The 16,141-nt window shown below is 33.0% G+C and overlaps 1 protein-coding gene across 1 annotated transcript in view; it reads left to right on the forward strand.

Moving 5' to 3' along the window:
- The window catches only part of mub (poly(rC)-binding protein mub), a 155,558-nt gene extending 139,661 nt beyond the window's left edge, over window positions 1–15,897 (forward strand). The window contains exon 12 of the mRNA XM_019059402.2: window positions 3,038–15,897. Within this exon, the coding sequence (XP_018914947.1) occupies window positions 3,038–3,122 (85 nt within the window). The 3' untranslated portion in view covers window positions 3,123–15,897. The remainder of the gene's footprint in view (window positions 1–3,037) is intronic.
- The last annotated feature ends 244 nt before the right edge of the window (window positions 15,898–16,141 follow it).

A 16,141-nucleotide genomic window follows, 5' to 3' on the forward strand; every position in this document is an offset into this window, starting at 1 on the left:
CTACCAGCAAATTACTCATTTTTTTAAACATTTTTTTTAGTTTTTAATAGCTAAGAAAATTTTTCTAAGTGAAATATTCGCAGAAATCTATTAACTTATATGCAATTTGAAGAATGATTGTATGAGCTTCTATTCTGCAAAATTTTAAAAAGGAAGTATCCTAATGTGGAGAAAATGAAAGTAATTACAAGAATTTAGTGTGTCATTGTAGTATGCATTGATCTAAGTCAATCCTAAATTTTGATTTCAAGTATCAGAGAAGCTAAGCAACTGCTCTAAGTTCGATCCTTTTACTTGCTCTACCTTAGATACATAATTAAATATCAAATTTGCACCACAATTTCTGCTCCCACTTTTGAGTCGTAACTCTCCACAGACCATTACTGGTTTTTTTATCTGCGATTTTGGATGGACAGCAATGGTATAATTCTGATCAAAACGTATCATTTCGTCGCAATGACTGGGAAAATAGCTCTATCACGGTGTATGAAGACATCATGACCTAAACTTGCCAAGACTCAAAATATTAATGATCTCATCCTGTCACAACCCTTACTTGCAGGTGAATTCATGGCCAGTGTAAATAATATTGACATATCTGCAGTGTTCCCCTCGAATTCTTCCTCCACCCTTCTTTTCAAGCTGAGGTTGGATTGGACAAGTTTGTTAGTATCACATAAAGTCTCATTACTTTGTAAATGCCTACACCCACATTAGTGTAAATCACAGTCGTAATTAGTTGTTTCCTCTCTGAAAGAATGTAACTATTTTTCAATGTTGCCAAATGTCTCCTCGCAAATTGCATACTCACCAGGAGAATCTTGGTTGTTTCCAAATGAAAATCTTGTCAAAACCTAGGCATAGTTGAGAATGTAGACAAGTCAAATTATTGTCTGAGAAGGAAGCTGAACTTAGAATTCTAGTCGGAGGGGCTCAATAGTCTTAAAGACTCAACTTAGCCATGCATTCACCTTCATCTTGATATCCTCAAATTTGCTTTTGAACTATGAAGAACCTGCTAGAGCAAAAACCATTCAAAGACTCCTATGAAAACCAACTTCTCCTGACGTTTCCTGATGGCCTCTTTTGGTTTTCCCGTTTTTCCATTTGGACCATCCCACGAGAAATTCCATATCAAAATCCATCATCTCTCCGGTAAGACTCAATTCTCTCTCCTTTTTTCCATTCTTACACACGTTTCACCGGTCGAGATAGATCTTCACCAATGAGCAAAGACTTCAATCATGATTTTGCTCATTTTGATCCTCGTAAATCCTCAATAGGAGACGGAACCACTCTGAGCCTCAGTTAAAATCTGTAATGGTTCAACCCATGATCAGAATACTTTTGAGTAGAACCAGATGGAAAGGAGAGAAAAGTATTTGGTGATGGTGAGGATTAATTTTCTATGCTTTGAAACTGTTGACATCTAAGTATCTTAATCTTCAGAGTGAGTGCAGATCCTTATGAGCTTTGAATATCTGACTGTTAAGGTATATCCAACTTAACGTTAACGTTTACTGCCGCGCAGCTCTGCAGTTAACAGCACCTGATTGCTTTGCAGGTAACGACCGTCAACTGCCCCAAAATGCCTTGCCACTAAGCCATACTTTAATGCAGGAAGTTAACTCAGTTTCTTTAAATAATTGTTAAAACCATTAAGTGGTGGCTCCACTATTGAGCCTTACCATGTGTTTCTGTTCATACATGCTGTCTCTAACCTTACCCAACTTTTAACTGATCCAGCACTTTTCCCCTTCCTCATTTCAAATGTTCTGCGGTACCCGCAAGTAAGTGGATACCTCAACGGAAATTATTACAAAACAAGCATACCCTCTCAAACAACTTATTATTTTTTTCCCCAATTTTTTTTGTTCAATTATTCTTTCATTTTATTTGTATTGCTGACGTAAGTGTATTGACACTTGTTGTCCTTCCATGTATGATTTTAGAAATGATTTAGTTTTTAACTAACATAATTAACAAGGAAAGTATGAAAAGCACCGGGGACACTTAAATCATAAAATATCAAACTGGTTTCTTTTAAAATCTTCATTCGTCTTTTTCAAATGCAATGAAAATTCCAAGAATACATTTTAGCGCTGATTGTGTGTACACAGTGCCAAAATGTGTTGACTGTTGTGGCACTCTCTTTTGCCGAACTTTAGAAGAAGAATTACTCATGATAGGTATAAAGCCCAAGAAGAATGAGAGAGAGAGCAAAAGGTCACTGTCACTTGTTGCACTCCCTTTTTTCTCGGCTGTAATTCTTATAATCCATGTTGGTGCCTACTTAGAAATAAATGACTGTATAGAAATCATGACTATGTAGAAATTTGATTGCGAGTCAAAATTGTCATTGCAACTTCGATAAGTTGCAGTTATCAAAAAGATAATCCCTCCCCTTCCCCAAAAGTATAGTATGTCATTGGAAACAGAATGAAGAAACTCAAGTCAAAATCTTAATCAACATCAACACAATGAGGAAAAAAATTCAAATCTAAAATCCTCCTCCCCCTTCACCATATTGGTCGGTATCGAATCGATTCATGAGGAAAGGGCAGAAGTCTAAAAACTTATGAATCCTGCCAAGAAAGTCAGGGCTTGTAAGTTCGTGGACTGCCGCCTTTTTTGCATAAGTCGACTCAATCTTATACACCAATGTTCTGTGATCTTCAGAACACTTTTTCTTTGTTCTATAGAGAAAAAGGTAGATGAAGTGAGTTCTAGAATTTAACTTTCATACTCTTCGTTGTTTTTTTCGACGAATCTTAAAGAAAAACAAGCCAACTATGAGTTACCCATACCATCAATCCCCAAGAAAATGATGAGTCATGACAGGTAGACATTTTTCTTGGGAAATGAGGGTCCAGCATTCTTTCTTTCTTCCTCTTTCCTTTTCTTTCCAGTTTTGCAACCAATCAATTTTGTTTGAATAAATCCAAATGTCACTTCTCATCTAACAGATTTTTAATATCTCTTCACCTCCCAATTCTTAAATTCCTCTGTCTAATTTGATTCTTTTTCACTATTTCAGGATATCAATGGAGACGGCAGGAATGCCCATTCCAGCCTACCATTACATCACACCCAATCACATTGTGAAGACCCCGATTCATTAATATTTGCTTCTCTTTGGTTTGTTGTCCAGCAAACCCTGTAGCAGATTTGTTTCACAATCTCAAAAATGTTCTGCAACTAGTCAGTGCGATGCGCGCCTCTTTTCCTCTGTTGAGGTAAACTCAGACTGGCACTAAATATCAGGAAGAGCTCACATTCGTCTGTGTGCTTGTTTGATTACACATCATGTTTTGTTTTGTACATGGTTTGTATTTACTTAATGAGAATGCAATATCTTGTAATTAGCTTAATTCTGTGATAAAACTTGTGTTCGTTCATGCTTCGGATACTAGTTGAAAATGTTACTTTTTTTAAAGTATTGCTTATTTCTTAAATGAGTCATACTTTGCGAGCGTTTTAATTAGCATCTCTCTCCATCCTTGTAAATACTCCTTCAATGATGTCACACAGATTGACCGTACAATTTTATTCGGTTTACCACTCTTACCCCCAAATTATTTTGCATGTCATTTCATGGTACCCACTGTAATTCATCACATAGGACTTAGTTCCACAAAGTGGATTCGAAAAAACTAAGAAGAAGAGAAAAAGCTTGCTCTCTCTTAGTTCAGGTTGAATGAAACTACTGCAAGAAACAGACAGATGTTTCCTCTTTGAGATTAGTGAATGAGTCATGATGCCGTCCGTGCTAACTAGGTATTCAGTTTGCCGTTGTTCTCTCTCATGCAATATGGACTCTGCTTAAAGCCTTTTATGGATTTAGGTCATTTTTAATCGTCAGCATAATCGTCAGCAATATTTTCTGAGCTCCCTTTATGTCTGGCACTTTTTCTTTTAAAAGCATGAATTGCAAAATCTTTTTTGTTTTCCATCAAAAACCTGTGTTTTATTCTATTAAATCTTGCAAAAAATTTGCATTAGAGTTTCAGTTTATCAAAAAGCGCTTGATGATGCAGCATCAAGATCAGTGTATTTTTTTTCATACCCACGTCATTTTTTCCCTAAATTCGCATTTTAAATTGTCAGATTTTTTCAATGAAAACACGTATCAGGTTGAATTATACAGTTGAGTCCCATTTATTTACAACATGCTAATACTCGAATTTTTTCTCGGTTTGTTGGAAATCCCCCCCTCCCTCAAGAAAAAAAATCTCAGTAAGTATCCTTGGAACTTATTCGAAATCGGAAAAGTCGTCAAGTTTTTCACAATCATGTATTAATCTTTGATACTTTATTTATGCCTATATCTTTAACAAGCTCGCTCTTCCTGGCATTTCAAGTCTTTATTTTTTACGTTTGGATTGATTGTGGTCAGAAATCATTCATGGAAACTCTGATCATAATTAATGCGGATAAACTGGACTCAACTGTATTTTTCTCCTGTACCCACTTCCTTCTACCTGTTAATTTTTCTATTTTTTGAGGTACCTTGTCTTCTCCACGACTGATCAGCAAATGATAGATTAATTTTTTCTCTTCAAAAACAAAGCGTGATACTTGACCAATTAGAGCAGGTAGAATCGACAACTCGTTTTAATGTGTCAGCTTTCAATTTTCAAGGTGTTGATATATTGTCATGTAGATTGGGAGCTTTGACCGACATTACTCCATCTGTTATATTTTTAGTTCTCTCAATTTGTATTGTTTTTGGTTTTAAATATTAAGTAGGTAGTTTTTTTTTTTCTTTTTAAATTGTACAGAATTAGTGACTCACACGATCAGTCCTGCTGATTTTTTCTTTCTTTTTTTTTACGTTTCTTTTCATAAGTTGAGTAAGTAGGTAGTTCATTCTTTCTTTCTCTCGTTTCAATTAAAGGTGCCATTAGTATCATTAAGTATTACACTTGTAACTTGTATAAATGCAGGAATAATCATATTCTGTTTCTTTTTAACATTAAAAATGTCTAAGATTTTTTGTTTTTAAATTGTTATATGTACTAGGTAATTTTTCATTTCCAATTTGACCATCGTTTCTGATACATCTTTCTGGAAATAATCATTGAAAGGCAAAGGATGGGTGCAGTTATCCTTCTGAAGGATATTGCATGATTTATTTTCTTAAGCTGTCAACTGTCCTTTTCTCCTGTTTTTTCGTATATTCTGTACTGAAAGAAGTATATTGGTCATCAGTTCTGCTGTGCTAAGGAACTAAAGTGTCCCGAACATTCGAGAATTGTCAATTTTTCTTCAATAAAATATTTATTCTTGACGAGAGTTATGAATATTTTTTCTTGAAATTTTCAGATAATTTGAAATTATTGCAAATAAAATTCTCTGAAAAATTACAAGAAAAATATTCACAGATTTCCCTGAAAATTCGTGTTCCGACAGAAGAATTTGGGCAAGGTCTGATGGCTCAGACAGTCTTCTTCCTTAGTGCAGCAGAATTATGCTCTGGCTTAAAGCATCTTGTATTCATGTAATTTTGTTTCTAAAATTGAGGTTTTAAATGAATTACATTCATATCGGAAAAAATTGAGAAGTTTGTGTGAAAAGAAAGCCAAGCAACAGCTTTGAAACAATTGAGCTAAGGGAATAATGAAAGATCTAAAGGAAAGTTGATGCAATGGAAAATGGCAATTCATACGCGTTATCAAGCTATGCTGTGGCCGTTTTATATTTTTTCAAGTCACAGGGTGTCATGCAATAATTAATATGTTATCGATTTTTTTCCTCAAGTTCATTGAACTATTTTGCGCTGCATTCTCTATTTTTTTAATGAGAAAATTTGGTATGATTATCTCTGTTTTAATCATTGGTTACAATATTAATTAGAGACAACAAAAATGACAATGTTGGAAAAATCTTCCGTTTCATCACATTTTATGCATTTTTTATCTTCAGCAGAGATTTGCAGAGTTAGAGACATTTTTTAATAAAAGATACACAATATTTGAGACAATGCTTTTTTGTTTTTTTTTTTAAAAAAGAAGAAAAAGGAATTGCAATTCTCTTCAATAACTTGTCTTTAAGAATCTAGTCAAATATAGGGGTTTGAAAGTCCTCTGTACAAATATGAGCACTCGGAAGGACTCAGTCAATATTCAATCACTCGGTGAATATTTTTCTATCATGTGCAAAGGAATCAGCCGAGCTTATTGCATAACATTTTAGACTCTTAATCTGTTGTAGTGTTCTTAGATAATTGCAGTATTGCCAATAATTTGTATGCCTCAGAACTTAAATTCATGAGATTGGGTCTTCTGTATGAGGCTTGGTTGGAAAAAACGGGAGAAGCACATGATTATTACAGTTCCCAAGAATTCAAAACATTGATGTTTTGAATCCCTCCTCTTATTCATAATACCTTGCTGTGACAAATCGAATTCCCCCAAATGTTCTCTTGTTGTGCCTCTGGACTTTTTAAATCTCAAACATTTTATTGAATTGAACATATCTGTTCAATATCGGGTAAAATATTTTATATTATATTTGGATCACCGAATATGTCTGCACAAACATAAGACTATCATTGTCGGCTTTCAAAGCATAATTCAAAATGCTTGTCCAGTATATACTATCAAATGCTTATTGATTGCATCTTAAATTTCCGCATTCTTAGACAGGAGAAAACATGTGCAATATAAAGTGTGTGATGTAAGCTGTAATCTACTTTTCTCCAGTAGAAGAGATAAGCGATGTATGATTCTTTTTTTTTCTTTTGCTTTAGCACAGGTTGTCATTTAGTCATAGCTTAAACATTGTTTTACATTTTTCTCAATTTCTTCAAGCTCTATCATGCAAGTTTTCTGATCTTGAATTAGGGGTTGAATAATGAATGCAAAGTCTTAGCATGCCTGTCCCAGAGGATTAGCTCTTAACCTTGTAGGCAAGTAGAGTATTCCATCAAATATTTCAGTTTTGTTTGAATTAAAAAAATTTATTCAAGTTCATGATAAAATTAAGGTGGATACCTCTAATAGTTGATTCTATTGATTGAAAACAATTTCAAATTCCCAAGGAATATATTTATAAATTTAAAGTGGTTTGTAGCGCTCCCAGTGCTTTGATTTTGTTTTACGATAGTAATTTGGCTGTACCTCTAGGATTTTTTGTTGTGATATTGTTAATATACAAAGAAAAAAACGAAAGAAAAAAGAAATGGTTCAAAACTGGCATTGGCTACTGAAGAACTGGAACCTGTCTCTAATTCAAGCAGTATCATTTGAAAGCAAGATTTTCTTTCTTTTAATTCATTCCGCATTTCAAGAACTCGTATCCTCTCTTTGGTTTCCTTGACTTCTTTTTCGTTTTTTAAAAAGGGCACCTTCTTTCAAATGCTACTGAATTTACTTTGACTGAGTATTCTCTGTTTTTTATTATTTATAAAGTAATGTATCATCGCAGCTTTTTTCATTTCATTTTTCTAAGCCTAGCAGTTGTTCAGAATAAAAGACTTTATTATTTAGTGTAATTTTAAGATATAATTAATTTTTTATTTTATCCTAAGTATCTACATATTATATATATAGAAACGAAATCGTTAAAAGACGTTTTATTTATCTCTTCTTTTGTTGTTGTTACGGTTTACGTATCTATTTTTAACCAAAGTATTTCTTGAACTTTTCGTACTAATGTATTTTATGGAGGTTCATCAAACTAATTCCACTATTTCTATTATCTTCATCTGTAGAACAATTTTATTTGCAAGATTAAAGGAGGATAAACATTTAAGAGAGTTCTCATTAGCTAAAATCTGAATAAGGAGAAATCATCACTAATAAGTTAGCCCAAGGAAAAGATTCACCCGCAAACTACTGTAATGTTGAATTTAATAGGTACCTCTTGAAGTTTGCAGTACCTTTAATTCTTTAATGTTCTTTTTTAAGCACTTGATTGCATTTAATTCTGCTGTGAAAGTGGATGTTCATCACAAAACTTTTTCTCCTTCGCATGTTCCATGTACAATGTACGGTTCACTCCTCTCCCTGTCCTCCTTTAATTTTTTTTTCTTTACAGCTCAGTCAGTCATTAGCTTAGTCAGCAGACTTAATCAGAGTTGTGGTGAGTAAAACTTTCGGTTTTACTGGATTTTATTTTTTGCCATGAATTATTGTACGTAAAATCTGTGTTAATGTACATAATGATTTATGACTATAATGTATGTACGTATGTTGTCTTACTGATTGTTATGTTCGAGATTGTTGTAGAAAGCGAAATTTGGTTGTTGATTGTTATTTTCTTCCTGTCTCGGAAACATTTATCAACAGATATATTTATATTTCACAACCACTCAGCTCCCTCCTACCCCTTCATTTCTTTAATCCCTTTGAATAACTGTGTATTACTCCCCCCCCCCCCCCCCATACAGAAAATAATTTTAACACCAGTTATAATTGTTCTGCGCTACTCTTATTTTTAGAAAATTACGTTTACACAGTTTGTGCCAGTGATTCTCTAGTAGATTAATACAATATGTATTCAGTTTGCGTAGACCCCTACAAAGGAGGGGTTAAAAGAGAAGAAGAAAATTAAAATTTTTTATCTTTACAAATCCTTTAATCCGGAGTTATGATGTGCCAAAATCAAATGAAGAAAACTTGTTTCTGTTTTTCCCAAGGCATTTATTTTTTCATTCAATGTTTTAATTTTATTTTTGATTACTGAGTAAATATTCAGAAAATTAGCGGATAAATTTTGTCTCAGAGATTATGAAAAAATTATGAATACATGTAATAGCTGATGCAATTTCCCCCCTTTTTTTTAAAAGAGGTGCATTTGATTAGACATTCTCTCGTTTGTGATAACATGGTTTAAAAAATTCTGTGTTGTAGTCCTTGCACCTTTTTTTTAAGCTTCAAGGCTAGTATCCTATTATTCTAAAGATGAAGCATCATACTAAAGCTTAAATGAAAGGGATGTCTTTTTTCAATGAAAGAGCTGTATTAGTTTTTTCTTTGTTTTTGGTCTAATTTTACTCTATTTCCGCCGTAAAAGAATTCAAATTGAGGAGTGTGGGGACACAAAAATAAATGTTTAAAAATCATGATAACTGTTTCAATGGATTGTGCATTTGTCAAAGATAATTTTGAGTAGTGCAATACATGACACCAGTTCTGAAGTAAAATGAGGGAAGGCCTTTTTTAAACTGATGGAGATATCTTCAGGGGAACTTGCCTGCTATTGCGAAGGAATTCATCAATGATATGAAGCCTTTTAAAGCCAAGAATGTCATTAAAGTCAAGAAATTTCATGTATGTCATGAAAGAAGTACTTTATATCGTCAGCCTTTTTGTTTTCTATATCTACCCTTAGAGCCTCATTAAATTAGATCAGTGGCTCTTTGACAGTATGCTTAGAGATTTTGAGTTTTATATTTTAATTTTTTAGTGAGTAAATGATGTAGTTAAACATTCTCTCGTTTGAAAATTGCATAAAATTTTTGGTTCTAGAAAATGAGCTGAAAGCAGTGTGATCATAGGAACTGACAGCATTTTTGTGGTAACTTCAAGAAAGCCCAATTAAGAAATTAATCAGAAAATTGGTTCTCAGCAACTAATGTAGTCGTTAATGAACTTTTAAAAGGCGTTCATTCATCTTTATATATTACTTTTTTAAAGTTTATGCATCTATGTATTTTTTCCAACCACTCATTTCAATACCTAATTGATTTTAAAAATAAAATAGATTTACACATTTTTTTTAAAAAAAAATCCCCTGCGTATCAATGTCATGTTTCTTTACTATTATCTAAAATTCGTTAGAAGAATAGAGTTTAACTGTGTCCTCCATAAAGGTAACCAACCAAAAACTTGGCAATCCAAACATTACCCTCACCACCTGGTGCTGCACCAGCTCTAGGCCAAACGATAGTAGATTAAAGTAAAAATAATCATCTCTGTAAAGTACCCATTTAGATAACAAAACGTATGTTCCTTAAATTTTGTTTTTGAGAAATCAGCGGACTGTGTATACTTTCACTACGTAATCAAGGAATTGTGAATGAATAGACAATTAATTTTTTGTTCATTCTTTAAACTGCACTTGCAGAATTGCTCCTAATATTTTGAGGAATTATTATTAGGAAAGGTGCAATTTAAATCCACCTCTGAGGAAAAAATTGAAAACATAGTGAAGAGATACGACATTGGTGCATGGTTTTTTAAATGTAAATTTTAGTTGAAAACATGCATCCGATTTGATATTGTTCAATGAAATAGAAGATGCTTCTACTTTAATATTTTTGAAAATATTTTTGTTGGTTGGACTTTGAATGGCCTATTTAGTATTCTTCTAATTTACTGACCACTTCAATTAGTAATAATGTAAAATTAGAATGAAAAACAAACGTCAGTTAAAGTTCAGTAAACATTTTTTTCTTGAAACACTTTATTGTCATGCAGGACCCTATCACATCCAGTTGAATAGTTAGTTGTGTAGTAAAAGTAATAATATTCAGAATTTCAACTCGACAATTCTTTTAACCGTGGTACAAGCAAGTATGTTTCGTATAAAAAAGAATAGATAATATCTCACTCCGTACCAATAATTTATCACGCTTTTTTCTCTTGTTTTCACGGTGCCAAAAGTTAATTAACAGTAAGCATTTAAACTAGGTATTGATAAATTTTAATTAAGTATCTGTATTATTTTTTTTATTTTCATCCGAAACATCTGCATATATATTTCTGGAAATGGTTTAGTTTAAAATGCGAGGGGAACTCGATATATAGATCGTAACTGGAAAAGGAGTTAAAACTGAGATGCATAATTGTTTTGATTATCGCAGAGTTTTTTCTTAAGATCTCAATACTGTTTTAGTATCAGCTATATTTGTATTCTCATTGATTGAACAGTTCCAAGGATTCTCTTATCAACTGTGTAGAAAACTGTTTTAATATCAACTATTACGCTTTTATTTTACAACCCAGTTTTGTTATGAATTTTAATTTAATGATAAGATGTGATCTATATCTAGTCTGAATTTGTATTTTAAAAATTTCCCTGGGAGTATGCTCATGATAAGTTTTATACGTATTTACCGCATCCATGTTCTGCAAGTTGCGGGTTGCATTTATTGGACATCTCATGATTTTTTTTCCCCTCCATGGCCCTCTTTTTTCCTCACGTCATGAGCCTCTCCTGCAAGCAGCTCCTTCATCCCTATGCTGTTATTATCACTGTATCAAAAACTGGTGCAAAAGTGTACATTATTTATTCATGAAACCAAAAAATTCAAGCTCTTCAACGTTGGTCAAGATTTGCAAGTCGTATCCATCGTAAATCGGTGTCCTTAATTCCAGCCGATATTCCCAAAAAAATTTCTCACATACTAGTTGATATTGCTTTATTGAATTTATATTTGGCTCTGTGCCATTTAAGGGTACAGATAAAGGGGAAACTAATTTACCATGATTATGTACTTCCAAGAGAGGAGCCTTTGCTGCAGCCGATGCCTAAATTTTCATCAGCCAAGTAAAATGTCTCTTTGTTAGTGGTTTGTGACATTGTAATCTGTAATATTGCTCAAGTCCTGCCTTCAAAGTAGTCATCACTAGATTTTAAGGTCACTTCTCATTGACCAAAACTTGCCTGATAATTTATTGATGCATCTGCACCTCAACCTATCTTATTTAGCATCTAATTGTTGAAAAAGAACCGCCCTCAACTTCTAAGGTGAGCTCTCCAGAGAAAAGAAAATATAGCAATGGGGTCAATATCATCAGATCTTGTTTTTTTTTTTTTTTTCTTTTTTTTTTTTTTTTTTTTTTTTTGTGTGTAGAACAATCCACCTAAGTAGGATGCAGAGAAGCAGCTTAAAACTTGATCGTCAAAGATCTTATGTGAATTTTTCAATGACAATGCACTGATATTAACAATATTAGAAAGATGTCATCAAATTTTGAAACTGCTCATCTAGAAATAATCAAGCATTGAATTACTGCTGCTCTTTGAATATTCAAATTTGGTGCTCTTGGAGCCAAAAAGAGCCTAGGTATAGTGTATCTATTACACCTAATAATAGGTAATAATAGCTAAAACTCTAATTGACCTGCAGAGAGTTAAGGGTGGTGGTATTTTCAGCATTAATCATAGGTAAAATTGAGCAAAATTTTTCTTCAAGCTACACCATCAAGTAGTGTTCCAGCTGATTAAATTTGTATTTACAATGATGTCGTCTTCCTGGCTGCCACCATTACCTAAAAGTGTGGAAGCACTTTCAGTTTTTATCTCCTTCCCCTCGTTTCCAAGAAATTTACATTCTTATCCTCTATTCTATGTGTAATTTAGTCACAAATCCATATCATTTTAATTTTTCCACTAATCATATCATTTTAGTGTTTCCTCTTCCATCAATCATATCCTCTTTTTTTAATATTTTATTTTAAGGTTATTTCTGTTTCACTCTATTGTTCTCACATATCCCCTAACATTTCATGTTTGTTAATTTAGAATTGTACTTTAAATCTTAAGTATTAATCCGTTGCTGTGAGTCAAGCACACCTACATTCAGCGCCTCAATTGGCACCAACTCTTAAACATGCAAACTGAAAATGATGTAGTGTCATCTCTAGTACTCAACCCGTGACCTTGTTTCTACCAGAAAGTACTTCCCAACATCAGAAGCCAATATTAGAATTTACGTAACCAACTTCTTTTAACTGTTACCTACTAGATGAGAGAGGTTGTAACTATGTTTTTGTGGTGTCATGCTTGTGGATAGAACTTGGATGCGATTTAACACGTGTTCTTATGAAAAATTGCCTGAGGCATGTTCGTTTTGTGCAGATACCTTTTCAGGGGTTGATCTGATGCAAAAAAAAAAAAAAAAAAAAAACCACCCTTTAGAAGGATGAAATTTCACTTGGGAAAACTGATTTTTCCATGAATGGCATGGTCTGATGATTAGGGGAATAAAGACTGAATACTGAAAATTGTTACTTCTCTACTTTTCTAACAAATCGCCCAGGCAGTTTTGGCCGGTCAAAGGCCACTTTGATTAGTTGACACGGCAACTGCCCCACTCACTGATGCTCCGATGTTTTGGAGATGTCCGTTGTTTTCAGTAAATATTCACTAGTCCAGACGTCATAAAACGGAGTAATTACAGCCTCTCCCTTTTTGTAGGCAAAGGGCCCATTTATATAGGCTTGATTTTCCTCTTTATTTATTACTGTGTCTAAAAAAGTGACTGAAGTTTCCAAAAATTTTGAGATGAGACACCAAATCTTACCATTTTATGGCAAAGAGTATGTGAGCACAATTTTGGTCCAAAAAGTGTCAACTCAAATCCTAGTCACCATGGTTTGAGGTGCGAAGCTCAAAAAATATACCTATTATTGATAAAAAAAAAAAAAATGTATAAAGCTTGAAAAATAAAAGTAAGTTACTTATTTGCAAACGATACAAGTAAGATTCAAATCAGAAAATGTGTATGCTGTTAAACAGCAACAATATTAGGTTTAAGCATCAACATTTTTTGGTCAAAATTGTAAGTACGTAAATATTTTCAACCTTTGTAACTTGATGAAATTTACCCCAAAAAATTCACCGGAACTTCACTATCTATTCCAGACGTAGTCAATGGACTTTAATCAATTTTAAAAGAACTTTGTTTGTCCCTGGTCCCTTTGAATTTCTTTGACTGGTTGAATATTGTTATATAATTTTTATTTTGGTGACAAAGCAGGTAGGAGAAATATATGTGACAAGGAAATGAATCAAGTCGCTGAATATTCTCCAACCTGCTGAACGACGCAATTCTTAAAACTTTGCTCATTATGGCAAGAATGAAGGAAATAAATTTTTGTATGTACTTTTAAAGTACCTGTTATTGAAGGATAAATTTTTGACTTTAAGAATTGTGTAAACTTGAGGGGTAAAATTATAGTTTTTGTTAAGTCTGCAGCTTTTTATTGACATGAGGTCTAGACAATCATTGTTGCAACATCTTTGTATTCAAAAGATGTATCCTGTAGGTATTCATATTTTTATACTTCCAATCAGTCCTCTATCAAACTTCTTTCAACTTAAACAAATTTTAAAGAAATCATGTTTGCACCCTTTATTGATTAATGGTAATGAACATCTGTATTCAAAATGCTAAATCTGTGTCTAGGATCTTTTATTCAGTTACTAAGTACCCATACACTTCTTCATCTCGACCATTTTGTTTTTTATTTTTTTATTTTTTATTTTTTTTTTTTTTTGGTGTGTGAGGGTGTGTGTGTGTGTCTGGAGGTTAAAAGCTGAGAATTTTTGACGATATTTAAATTGTTAAGTGGCTTGATTCAAAATTATGACTTTTTCTTCCCCCAAACTGTCATGATTTTTAGTTTCCAAAATTATTTTATGATGTTACAAATTATCTTAGTGGTGCACAACAAGTTGAGCTTTGTTTAAAAAAAAAAAAAAAAATCCGTTAATTGCTGCTGATTTTTTTTTCTCTCTCTCTCAAAGTATTTTGCAGGTACAGTTTAAAACAGTGAAAATTGCTTGCGATTCGATCCTTCACAGCTCAGTAATATTTTTATTTTGAGAAATTTTTCATAAATTTCAGAAAAACTCCAATTTTTACAATGGAAGAGCAGGTATGTTAGGCATTGTAATGGACGTTTTTGTGCTGTAAAATAAATGCAGACAACGTTCTGCTTGTTGAGAGAAACCTGTGACAAGTACCCAATAATGATTGGAAACTAGAGACAAGAAAATTTTAACTTTTCCCCCACTTTTTAATACTTATCTTAAGCCTTATCCCAAGCAATACCTATATTACATTTGATTAGGTACCTAATTTATTTTTTTATTCTGTACCTACTTTTTTTTATCAATTTTTTTGAGTTTGTCCCCTGTCGGAAATGTCTCCTCTGCCAATGGGCGCATCAAATCTTAATATCTTGTTCATCATGACAGTAACTTTTGAAAGGCCCACCATGAAATTTCTTGAACTAAGTTTTCATGTGCTCAAAAATTTAAATGTAAAAGTTAAATGTAAATAAGGTGAGTCTATGCAAGATGAGTGCGCCTGCAGTGAAAAAGTTATATCTCACTTTTGTAGCAACTTTCAAATCCTTTTTTTCTCATAAAACAAGAGTCTGCTCAATTGCTCTAGGCATTTACATGCTTTTATACACTATGAGTCCATTGATCTTCGCCTTGGATGTAAAGGAAGCAAGTCTGGATTTTTGCATAGTCTCAGTTTCCTGCAGTAGTAAAACCAGTCTCATCCCCCAAAACAGCACCGTGTGCTGAATAATGGTTATTTGGTTTTGTATCGCCCATATTAGGTTTGAAGAACGTGTAATTATTTTTAGGGCCAAAGTAGCATTTATTAAGAACAGATGTCTGCCTGCATGTATGTTGGTAGTTCTATCATGCTCAAACTCACAATAAATGTGAATTTTCTCATTAAGAAATAAGAAGTAAGAGCTTAAGCATTTGAGACAATGAGACTGAACTCATTAGCCACTCAAAAATGTTTTTAAGAGACTGCTTGTGTATCCCAAAAGAAAATATCAATGTGTTAGCATAATGGCTTATGTGCACCATTTAGTCTTGTTCATGGCAGCATTCCTGACCACGTTCTAAATTGCATAATAAGGTGATAGTGTGATTTTCTCTGGTTAAATCTGACTGCAAGATACCTACAACTCTGTCTGAATTAGTTCAATTTTATTCTGAAGTGCAAGCAAGTTCTTTAAATAAGCCATAAATATTAAAGTGTGATGCAAGTTGTCAAAAAGAAGGAGAAACATCAAATGTTTTAACTTCTTGTAAATTTTTTATTTTAATCTAAATTTTTAATCATGTATCATTTTGATCTGTATCTTTTTAAAAAAAGGAAAAAAATTAAATAATAAAATTGTTTCTATATAAGAGTCAGTCTATTCATTTTAGCTCTTCCTGCACTATGACTTTTGCATTTTATTTTTTATATCTTTATTATTCATGCCTTGCCTGATTTCAATTTCTGCATTTTTTGCCCCTTTACATAATAATACATGAGGTGATGAGAGAATTGGTGCTAAAGGAACCTCAGTGCTCTATTTTGTTTAGCATCTCCTACATTTCAGAGTTAAAAGTATCAGCATAGGGATAGTGGAACTGAAAAGAAAAGAAA

The sequence above is a fragment of the Bemisia tabaci genome, chromosome 4, assembly GCF_918797505.1.
Source record: "Bemisia tabaci chromosome 4, PGI_BMITA_v3".
Classification (NCBI taxonomy): Eukaryota; Metazoa; Arthropoda; class Insecta; order Hemiptera; family Aleyrodidae; genus Bemisia; species Bemisia tabaci.